General features: G+C 28.4%; 1 protein-coding gene across 7 annotated transcripts; it reads right to left on the bottom strand.

Annotated features, from left to right (window-relative positions):
* Positions 1-653: 653 nt before the first annotated feature.
* Positions 654-8,444, bottom strand: LOC124433171 (exportin-7). Of its 7 annotated transcripts, none has more exons than XM_046982890.1 (15): positions 8,325-8,444; positions 6,396-6,812; positions 6,118-6,284; positions 5,779-6,003; positions 4,813-5,683; positions 4,449-4,734; positions 4,227-4,371; positions 3,993-4,140; positions 3,748-3,907; positions 3,245-3,647; positions 2,996-3,158; positions 1,602-1,679; positions 1,342-1,535; positions 1,151-1,278; positions 654-1,017 (listed from the first exon to the last, which is right to left on the bottom strand). In XM_046982890.1, exons 2-15 carry the CDS (start codon positions 6,649-6,651, stop codon positions 918-920), a joined length of 3,324 nt encoding a protein of 1,107 aa, XP_046838846.1. In that variant the 5' UTR covers positions 6,652-6,812; positions 8,325-8,444; the 3' UTR covers positions 654-917. The 7 variants fall into 7 exon arrangements, with proteins under 7 accessions (XP_046838846.1, XP_046838843.1, XP_046838844.1 ...); XM_046982887.1 differs by having other exon boundaries at positions 6,396-6,636; XM_046982888.1 differs by having other exon boundaries at positions 7,876-8,385.
* Between the last annotated feature and the right edge of the window lie 3,617 nt (positions 8,445-12,061).

Here is a 12,061-nt window from a genome sequence, read left to right as displayed (position 1 = left end):
TGCCAATACATTTAACAAGATTATTGCAGACTTGTATACTGTAATATATATTTAAGAACTGATTATATGATATTTGAAAATTTTAATTACTTTATATGTAACCGAAATATATACTGTGCATAAAAATAATAAGTAACAACTTGTACCATGTATTTTATAAATAACATCACTTTTGGCTTCCTATTTTAACTAGTACACATAATTGGAAATTAAACTATGTTGTGTGTAATGTAATTTATGAATTGATCAATTAACAATCAATAATCTTTTATGTATGAAAATAATAGCTTTTTTAATAAAATAAAGAATGTTCATCTTATGTTAATGGAAAGAAATCAGTATTGAATTGAAAGATATCTGTAGTAAGTTTAGTTAAATTCTCAATATTTTGTATATAGTCATGAACACAAACATTCTGGAGCGATTGTTTCATCAATATTTTACAAACAAATTCCATGAGTAAAAATAAGAATAAAGTGTTATGCAAGAACGTGCTTAATAATGCTTCTTAAAAAGTTACAGCAAGAATAAGAGATTTTCAATTTGAAGTTTTAGTAATAATAGTAGAGTATAAAGGTAATAAAACAAAGTATATATTAACTTTTATTGGAATGAAGAATAGGATAAGCTAGGTTAAATAACTAAATAAAAAATTTATGAATAATATAAAATTTTTGTAATTATTGTTACAATATTTGGTGCTTGTTCATCTAAGTTACTAGAAATGTAATAATTGAGAATAGGAAGCCAAACAGCAATACAGCAGTAAAATGATATTACTTAATTTATTATCTTTATACTCGTCTAAAATCATAATTGTAATTGCATCATAATTTATAGTTTCACTCGCACACACATTCAAGCATTTGGCAGGCAAGAACCTAATAGACAAATCTAATTAGAAGAGAGCAATATCACTACGATGTCATCATATCACTGACAGAATTTGTAGACATATTAGGTCCTTTTAAAGCATCATTTATATCTCTTCTAAACATTGATAAATTTTGTGTAAACCTAAAATAAAAAAAATAATAATCATTATATTTTACAGTTCTTAGATTATTATAATGAATAGAGGAACTAACTTTGGGGAAAAAATATTCTCTATTTAATTATAAATAGAATAATAATATATATCATTATTTACCTATCTCTATTCTTTGTAAGTAAATTTCTTTCAATGCCATCCATCAAATTTTCAAACCATTGTGCCATCGCAGCTTGTTTATCAACTGGTTGGCTTCTAATAATATTTTCTCGTAACTGATTAAAATACTAAAATATAGGAAATTTTTAATAAAAAATGTATAATGTGTTTTAAGATCATACTTTACTTACCTCTTCATTTAAAAGTATCAGGCCTAATAGAGGACGAGACATGCTCCATTGATTTCTACAATCTTCAAACATTATCACATTTAACACAGTACTTAATATTTGTTGAAGTATTTCAGGATGTTGTTTCAAAACTTCTAAAAATAACTCTCCACCACCAGGAACTACAGCATTTTTTCTTCCTGGATAACCACCCGCTAAGGAAATGTAGTAATCAGATACAATTTAAACAATATTGTTAATATTAAAGATTTGAAACATACCTTTTTGATACAATTGTTTGAATAAATATGTCACTATATGATCAAGGGTTGCACAACAACCGGTACATACCATAGTATCTGAAATAATATTATGTAATCTTAATGTAAATGAAATAAAATATAAAGAGACAAAATTTGTCTTGTTAATAAACAATTATACACTGCAATATTTTTTAAATGCAGTGCTTTATCGCTTATTAAATAACTGTTACATAATATAACACAAATACAAAAAGCAAAAAACAAAAGACATGAACATGAAAAAAGGGCACATGCATGTAATAATATAATGAATTATATTGCATAACAATCTAAAATTAAAAAATATGGGTTGTATATATAACTAATAAATAACATCATTATTTTATGATATGCTGCACTAATTAATTGCAATGTATTATTATAAAGGCAGAAATAAAAAAAAGCATTGCAATGTAATATACTTTCAATGATAACAATTACTAATTTAATATATCTTAAAAATCTATCTACAAATGTTAATGTACTTAGTAATTATGTCAGCTGTGCGGCTGACTGTTCTAGACCCATTGTTTTGCATAATTCTAATAAAAATATTAAATGCATAAATGTGGGTAGCAAAAAAGGAGGCTTTAAAGATAGTCAATTATACAGAATTATGTATCAAAAATTCTGTTTGTAACATCTAGGGTCTAGATTCTACACACTCCAATCCTCTTATTGCCTCTGTTATTACATAAATATTCTGTGTAATTATTTTTTTCTTATAATTACAGAAGTATTTCATGTGTGTATATCTTTATATTACTCCAAATCTAATATGTGTATAAGGTAGATTTTCATTCCAAGCAATAATGCAAAAAAGCATATAACATAGATTTCAGCAAAAGAACTTCATAATTATGAAGAACTACTATTTAAACTAGAAGCTTGAATAATATTAATAATTTTAAACAATCTGAAATATATGTTACAAAATATGTATTATAAATTCAATTGTGAATATCATATTCAAAGAATATTATCATATATCGCATAATTAACAAAGTTGATAATAAAAAATATTTCAATATACACTATGGCTGCACATAGTTATGTTCATTTTTAAAAATATTTATCTTTCATTTTATGTTATTAATTTGTACAAAGGCATAAAGAGTATGCAAAGAATTTAGTTATCATAAACTTATTCTCTTTGCCTGTAAAAAAAAGCAATCAAAAATAATTATAATAAACAGTATAGAATTTTGTATCATTGAAGAAATATATAAACAAATTTAGAAGAACTAAAAAGACTGAATTAAAAAAAGTAATGTATGTAAGTTTTGATAACCTGAAGTAATTAATATAATAGTTTTAAGACATGGCATAGAGGATATAGAGGGTAGTTGTAGGATAGAATCAGCCGCACAGACCTGTATAGGAGTCTTTTTGCGCACCTAGTGCAGTAAGGCCTTCACTGATACTTGAAAGAATATATAAAAAAACTCTTGGTTCCAATGTTGAAAGGAAGACCATATGGTCCTGTGCCAAATATTCAAGCAATACATAATATGTTGCCGATAGTTTCGGATAATCCTATTAAAAATCAATATAGAAATATAAATGTATTTGGAGTATTTTTAAATATTTTATATTAAAATATAAACACACATAATACATACCAAAAGATCACTTTGTGGTATACTGAGAAGTAATTTCACAAATGTATTAAGTGCATTATCTAATGCTTCATCTCCATATAGCCTAAAGACCCCAAAATTTACATAACTACCACAAAGAGCTGCTTTTAACATACTGAAACATATACTAATTCCCTTGAGCTTCAAAGGATAAATCTGATCCTTGGGAACTTCAATATTCAATATATGATTGCCATAGCTACATATCACTTTACTAGCTTCACGAAATAATAAAATTCCATTTGGAGAAGATGCATCAAATTGCAATCGTTGACTTCTATTTAATACTAATTCAGCAAATAATTTCAGGACGGGTGTAGTTACTTGTGGTTCATGATGCCACAATTCCACAGCATGTAATAAGATGGGTGTATAATTCGGATATCTAAACTAAATTCAGGAACAATATTTTTATATAATATATAATACACGCGCGCGCGAACTCACGCACACACTCACTCTCTAATTAGTAGCTATAAGGATACATCCAATCAAAAAGCATCATGTAAGATGTTTTAGTTGTGAATGCATATGCCAAACCCCTGAGATCTCTTGCTACACCAATCAATGCCTTTTTTGCTTCTTCTGCTGCAAACAGTGGAGTATCAGCAGCTCCCATTAGCTGGCCAAGACTTTCTAATGCAGCTATATTTATGGGAATAAATATTATCTCACGTGCAATCTAAATTAATGGTATTACATATTTCATTAAATATAAGTAACTGTATACCTGTGAGGGGTAACATAAATGTATGAAATCTTTCTTCATCTTCGCCTAAATCCACCATTAATAATCTACCCAAAGATGTATAAAACATTGATCTGCAGCGCATTTCTGTTACAGCAACATTATTTCCCAAAAATGGAAAGTGTTCTCTCTATATGTCAATAAAAATGATGACATTATATTTTTTTTCTAATATAATATCATTTCTTTTTTAATCTTATATAATTTAATACTCACTGTATGATTATTAAGCATAAATTGAACTTCTTCTAATTTAACAAGTTTTCGAACACAACTATATCCAACAGAAAGATCATTCAAAAGTTGTAAAGTTTTTGAAATAATTTGTTCACTTCTTCCCCAATATTTCAAATTTGTTATTCTGCGAATTTTTATACAAATTATAAATAATATGCTCGAACATGATCAAACTAAAGTATAATATGTATAATGACTCACATTTTACGAATAAATATACTGAGTACCATGGCTTCATCATTGAGGCCTAAAACATCCGACAGTCTTCTGTATACTTTGGAATTTTTCTGTACCTGATCACCTACGTATATTTTACGGAATTGTTCAAAAAAACTTAACATTGCTAACTCCAATTTTTCGCAACCACCTTGTGCAAGTCTAGAATCTGTAAGGTTCATTAATTGAAGAACTCTACAAACAAGTTCACCATCCATTGCATCATATTCCTCATTACTGTTAAATGTAACTCTTCCACCAATAACACCACCTAATGTTACAAAACAACCAAGAAAACATAAATAATTAATTATAGATTTCATATAATATTGATATAAGTGCTCATTACCTATAATATAAACAAGCCATGTTAATTGTCCTTCTTGAATAGTTATATCAATTTGTTGGGTTGGGGATGCAGTTTGGGTCATTAATTCTTGATACGTTGTAGCAGCCTGATCGAACAATTGAACTAATACAGTACATGTTTTTTGATATTCGCATCTTCCTATCACTGAAACTTGTTCTAATTGTTGATGAAGTACACCTAAATCATCAAGTGGATCTTCCAAACGTTCTCTAACTACCACTGCTACAGATTCAAGTCTTGATGTAATATATGCATTTGCAATTTCAGGAGTATATGTGTTCAATAAATGCGGATCCCCTGCTTTTACATAGGGCATGGATGATACCATTCTTTGCCAAAGAGTTAAAAGATAATGTAAACTATTTGGTGCAAACTGCCACATTTGTAAACTTTGAACTGTAAACTTTGCGATTAACTGTATTGCTTCTGGATAACCTTCTACCAAAACTAATTCTCCAAGTTGAAAATTACTTTTCAATCGAGATAATAATCTACAAAATTCATGATAATTTCCAGGATCACTGAGACCTTGTGGATTTTGTAATATATGCTTCACTCCATTAACTAAATGCCTTAAAAACTTTGCTCTTTCTGTATTAGAAAACAAACTTCGTCTAACTGATGCTATCTGAACTAGACAAGACAAAGCTAAAGATGATAATGAGCTTGGCAGACTGTGATATAAATCAAAGAATAACTTTAATGATGTAAAATCCAAAAATGCGGGTCTCCAACTTGTTGGTATCTGTACTGTACTTAAATCATCAGTGCTTTCATCTGTAGATGTTCCAATAAAGTCAAATGTCAAACAATTTTGTGCAAGCTTTAAGAGTTGTCTAATCAGACCATGCTAGATAAAAGAACATATGAAAATATATAAGCATTAGAAATTGAATTGTGATTTAACTAATTTATATTTCAATTAATAATTAATATTTAACCTACCTGTGCTTCGTCATTAAAATTTAAATTTTTACAATTTTCTCGTGCTGTACTTAATAAAGTACAAGACAGCCTAAATATTTCAAAAAGCTGTGTATCCCTGAAACTACTAGCAATTTTTCTATGCTTTGTAAGTGACCTATTTGCGTCAGCTTCTGATATTTGATTCATTTCACATGTTAATTGTGAGAGCAACTGTACACCTATCATGCAGTGCTCTACTGATCCCTGAATTATATAAAAAAAATTATTAAATTTTATTTTACAATACAATGCCAAATACATATATATTTGAATTATTATATTATACATAAAATTCGTTTTATACAAATTTTTTCAAACCTGAAGAAATTTTGCTACATCACCAACAACATTTCTGAAAACATATTCCTCTTTGTCTGAATCAAACCAGCCAAGTTTTGATATCCTAGCAAACAATGCAACCAAAGCTTGTATAACAAAATTTGGAAGTTTTGGTTGTGTTGCTAAATAATTAAGGACGTAATTCCCTGTTTGTCAAATATTATATAAAAATATTAGTTTGTAATTCATATATAAAAGTTTCTAATATAAACAATGTTTTGACAACAAATAATACCGTATAAATATAAAATTCTTACGTATATCCAGCCTTTGTTGTAAACTAAGTCCTTGTGCTGACCGAGAGACCAATTTTGTTAAGGTAGTAGCAGCCAATAATTGAGCATAAGCTGAATCTCCACGATCCAGAAGGAGCTGGCACTTAGTAAGCGTATCTGGTGCATTTTGAAATGCTACAAGAGCTTTTTCAGCCTCAGCACGATGTGCAGAATCTTGTGACTCATACAATTGCTTGCATAGCAATTCCAGCTGCCGCACTTCCTGTATGTGATCCATTCTTAATGTCACTATTTATACTTGTATTTTAATATTTCCATTTAGATATGTCAACTCTCTAAATTGCAAGGTCATTGTATTCACTTTTGAAGAATTTCTGCACTATGTTTACAGTCAATGTTCAAATTTGAAGATATATTTTAAGAATGTAACTGTTGAATCTGTTTAAAAATTATGATTTCCACTTTACATAGAAAATTAAACTATTTTTTTGTTGTCTTATAAACAAATTTTACAAAGAATTGTCTACAAATATACAAATTAAATATTTCTTTTTCTTTCAGAAATAAACATTTCTTATTAGTATGATCGAAAGAGATTTAAATCTGTTTTTATTCCTGCAATATAAAATTTTGTTTTAAGATTTAATATTTTTTTTTCTTAATGTAATATTAATGTAATTTCAATTTTATAGATCTCACAGTGATTACAAATCATAAGATTTCATTAATGGAAAAAAAAAGAAATGACTGAAAAATATATAATAAATTATTATCATTACCAATATATAATAATATATATGATTATTATTATATTCCTTAAAAATAATAATTATTGATAATTTACTAGACCTAATCCCAATTTATTGTCCAAACATTTATAGCTGAAAATTATTTACTTTATTAGACAAAAACCTGATGCAAACATTATTTTTTCAAGTTAAATTTATATACATTAAGATATTGAGAATTGTAAAATATTTATAAAACATCAAAAATCTTAAATACTTTCAAAGTTCACGTCAACTTTAAAATGTATACACACAATATTATAGGTTATACCGAAGTTGTAAATAACAAAATTGAAATCGTTGACAAAACTTATGTTTATATCTACGTACTATAAAATTATATTTTATACAAGTATAATGAAATTATCTTGGATCAGTTTAAAAAGAAATATATCGTATAATTTACGATAAATTCATAATTACAATAAAATATAAAACAAACAACCACCGAACGTAGGAAATTTATAAACTGATCTTACACCTCTCTTTATCTCTCACACTGACATTCTCTCACACACATTCTCTCTCACTCTCTCTCTCTTTCTCTTTCTCTCTCTCTTTCTCTCTAGCACATACACACATATACACACCAACTAAAATCCGGCATTAAAGAGGTTATGACGATTTTAATGAAGATTACAGGACATTTGTATAAAATAGATGAAAAATAATGAGACGCTTTAATCCTCTTAACAATAATCAAATGTGAATACCATAGAGGAAACAATATATCTTATTCCATTGATTATCTTTGTACATGCGAGTGTTTTTTTCGCACAGAAAATAATATTTATTCACGAACTTGCAACAAAAGAGTTCAACACATCCCTGACAGTTAATCGTTTATTTACGAGATATGCAATGTTAAAACAACACACGAAAGACGAAAAAAATTCAATCGTCCGCCGCAGTGTGTTTTTATTAATAGTGGAGTTATTAATTCGTTAAACACTTTTGATTTCGGCAACAAACGTTGTATAGTTCGAAAGATCGTCTTTTAATTTCACCGCGTTTCAGACACGTTCTGTTTATGCACATTGATAACCGCACAGGTTGCATCGGGTTTACCATTGACTGCTTACCACACGACTTAGGAGCCGCCTTGTCGTAGATAACTTTCTCGCATTTCGAGGTTCGCACGTTATTTTGATCGGCAACTCACCTGTTCATCCGCCATTTTCGTAGCTTCGCATTATCTACAATGAAGGCAGGATCACATGCACGGAGAGTCCTCTACGGCGCAATACGTTACGGGATTATCAGAACAGTGTATCTCGGAGAGAACTCTTCTGCCATCTTTGACTCGATTAGAGAAATAATTTTTATCGAAATAGCTTGATACTTTACTTTCATTTTGTTTTTACCTTTATATCATTATATTATGATCCTCATCTTATTATATTTATACCTAGGTTACCAATAAAATTTTATACTTTTCTTTATAAACAGATAGAAATCAAAGACTCAATTATTTAGAATATTCTTCACTACAAATTCAATTAAAAAATAACATTTTATAACCAATGACGATGAAGATATAAACACTGACCAATAAAAATATAGTATAGTATAAATGTTATATTAAGGCAATATTTGCGTACACTACTTTAATATTATTTTAAATAAATATTTATATGATTATAGAAAAAGGTTAATAAATATTATTATAATATTACAGTCTATACTTTGCGTACACTTTATATTATATAAATTATCAAAAAATAGTAATATATATAGTAATACACCGTTATATATGAAATTAACAATTGTATGCAAATATAATATAATTAATATATTTACATCCAAATAAACGGTATTTAAAGTTATTCATCACCTCTCGCTCAAAGTATGTGTAACTACAGCGACAACCATGGACAAAATACGAACTACAAAAAGAAACTTCAAATAAGCAAGAAACCTTATAAATTTATAATACGAAATTTCAATATTTCAGAATGTTTCTATGGGAAATGTTGAACTTGTATAATAAAAACATCAACGCGGTTTTTTTTAATATTATCGATTGCTGAGTTAGTTTTCTTTTGTACTTCGAACTGTACACATGGGATCTATACACGGAAATTTATAAATGATTAACTTCGGTAATTTTTTAATTATTTTAACAATATAAATATACACAGAATAAAGTAATATTTGAACAATAGTAGATTCGTTTAAACATTATAAAGTGGGAAACGTGTAAGAAACTTAAAATTATTTTAATACAAAATATATTTTCAAATTTCATCTCAGTATCGTTGGCCTTGTACAGTATAAACATAAATGGTCCTTCGATTAACTTTGACGATTCGCGAATTAGTTCTCCTTAGCACTCCGACCTGTGCACCAGATACTTTATATTTTTGAACGCGAAAATTTATAAATTAATAATTACGTTAATTTCTGAATTAATTAAAAATCTTTAACGTACAAGAAGTATAATAAAGTAATATTTAAACAATAGTAGATTCGTTTAAATTTTATAAATAAAGAGACGCACGATAAATTCAAAATAATGTTAATATAAAACACTAATATTTCAAAATTTTAATCTCGGGTTTGTTGGCCTTCTACAATATAAACATAGACGGTCCTTTGATTAACTTTGACGATTTGGGAGTTAGTTCTCCTTTGCACTCCGACCGGTGCACACCTATACTCTCTATTTCTGAACGCGTAAATTTATAAATTAATAATTTCGGTAATTTCTGAATTATTAAACAATCTTTAACGTACACGAAGTATAATAAAGCAATATTTAAACAATAGTACATTCGTTTAAACATTATAAATACTGAAGCGCACTAGAAACTCAAAATAATTTTAATGTAAAATACTAATACTTCAAAATTTTATTACGAGTTTGGTAGCCTTCAGCAATATAAACATAAACGGTCCTTCGATTAACTTTGACGATTCGCGAGTTAGTTCTCTCTTGCATTCCGAACAGTGCACATCGATTCTCTCTATTTCTAATCGGGACAACTTAAAAATTAATAATTACGTTAATTTCTGAATTAATTAAACAATCTTTAACGTACACGGAGTATAATGAAGCAATATTTAAACAATAGTACATTCGTTTAAACATTATAAATACTGAAGCGCACTAGAAACTCAAAATAATTTTAATGTAAAATACTAATACTTCAAAATTTTATTACGAGTTTGGTAGCCTTCAGCAATATAAACATAAACGGTCCTTCGATTAACTTTGACGATTCGCGAGTTAGTTCTCTCTTGCATTCCGAACAATGCACATCGATTCTCTCTATTTCTAATCGGGACAACTTAAAAATTAATAATTTCGGTAATATTATAATTATTTAATAATATAATTATACACGGAGTATAGTAAAGCAATATTTAAACAAAAGTATATTCGTTTAAACATTATTAATAAAGAAAAGCGCGAGATACTCAAATAAAGTTAATATAAAACACTAATATTTCAAAATTTTAATCTCGGGTTTGTTGGCCTTCTACAATATAAACATAGACGGTCCTTTGATTAACTTTGACGATTCGGGAGTTAGTTCTTCTTTGCACTCCGACCGGTGCACACCTATACTCTCTATTTCTGAACGCGTAAATTTATAAATTAATAATTTCGGTAATTTCTGAATTAATAAACAATCTTTAACGTACACGGAGTATAATAAAGCAATATTTAAACAATAGTATATTCGTTTAAGCATTATAGAAACAATAACGCACTTGGTTCTTAGTATAATTTTAAAATTTCGATATTTAAAAATTTTCATCCCATGGTTGTTGGACTTTTTTTTTATTAACATATACGATGTCTTTATTGACTTGGACGATTACTGCATTAGTTTTCCTTTATCCTTTGACGAGTAAACATGGAAAGTCTCTCAGGATGTCTTTGCTACAAGTATCAACGCATATTTAATGTAAATATATTTCTATATCGCACGTTTCTTCAATAACTTATATAGTTTCTTATTGAAACAGTGATAGTAATAATTTTGTTTTTAATTTTTTTATTTCAGAATAGCATTGCAGTCGCGCGAAACTAAGATGTAATCGATTATTTGCATCGCTGAAATAAGAATATCGCGAAGTAGAAGCAGTGTTTGTTCGTTCGGGCTTCGCTATTTAAACAAGTGTATTTGTATCGATTGTGTGCAATGTAATCGTTAGAGTCAGTGCTTGTTTGCAAACCGTTTTGCTTTGTTGACAGTCGAACAGACTGTCTTTATAAAAGATAGTAGAGTTTCGCGAAGTAAATTCAGTGACCGTCCGTTAAAAAATAACTATCGCGCAATGGAATCAGTGCATCATTGAAGAGATTCTTGATCAACTTCGATGTCGACCTACCTAATTTTCAACCACATACGAATCGTCCACTATCAATTTCGATCTAAACGAGTATTTTGGAGCCATCGCAGAACTTCTTAAGTAGTGAGTGAATTTTTAAGTTCCTCCAATCACTCAATCATGTCGAGGACGAAAGGTCCGAATCGGCACGTGTGATTGGTTGTAATTAATTAGTAGAAGAGCATTGAGTGACCACGAGTAAATTTCTTCGGAGATTTACTCGTAAATGGTTTCTTATTTTTTCATTTATTTATTAGATCAGGATAGGGTCTACTTGCTCAAACGCGTTTATAATGATTTGAGATTTTGAATATTTTAATACATTTTTAAATATTTTACTCGCGCGGAAATAAGTAAAGAATCGATATTCATATGTTCTAATAAAGAATGAGCAAGAAGACACTCGCGATGGATAATCTCTGGATTACAAACGAAACTGTGGATGATTTTATTACAATAATTAAAATATTCGTTTGTAAGAAGGAACGTCCAAGGATTTGCTTTATATTTTTAAATAATTATTAATTAAATATTTAATCAATTTAAATTGATAAAAGA

Source organism: Vespa crabro, chromosome 2, assembly GCF_910589235.1.
Source record: "Vespa crabro chromosome 2, iyVesCrab1.2, whole genome shotgun sequence".
NCBI classification, from domain to species: domain Eukaryota; kingdom Metazoa; phylum Arthropoda; class Insecta; order Hymenoptera; family Vespidae; genus Vespa; species Vespa crabro.
This window is presented reverse-complemented; position numbering and strand designations above follow the sequence as displayed.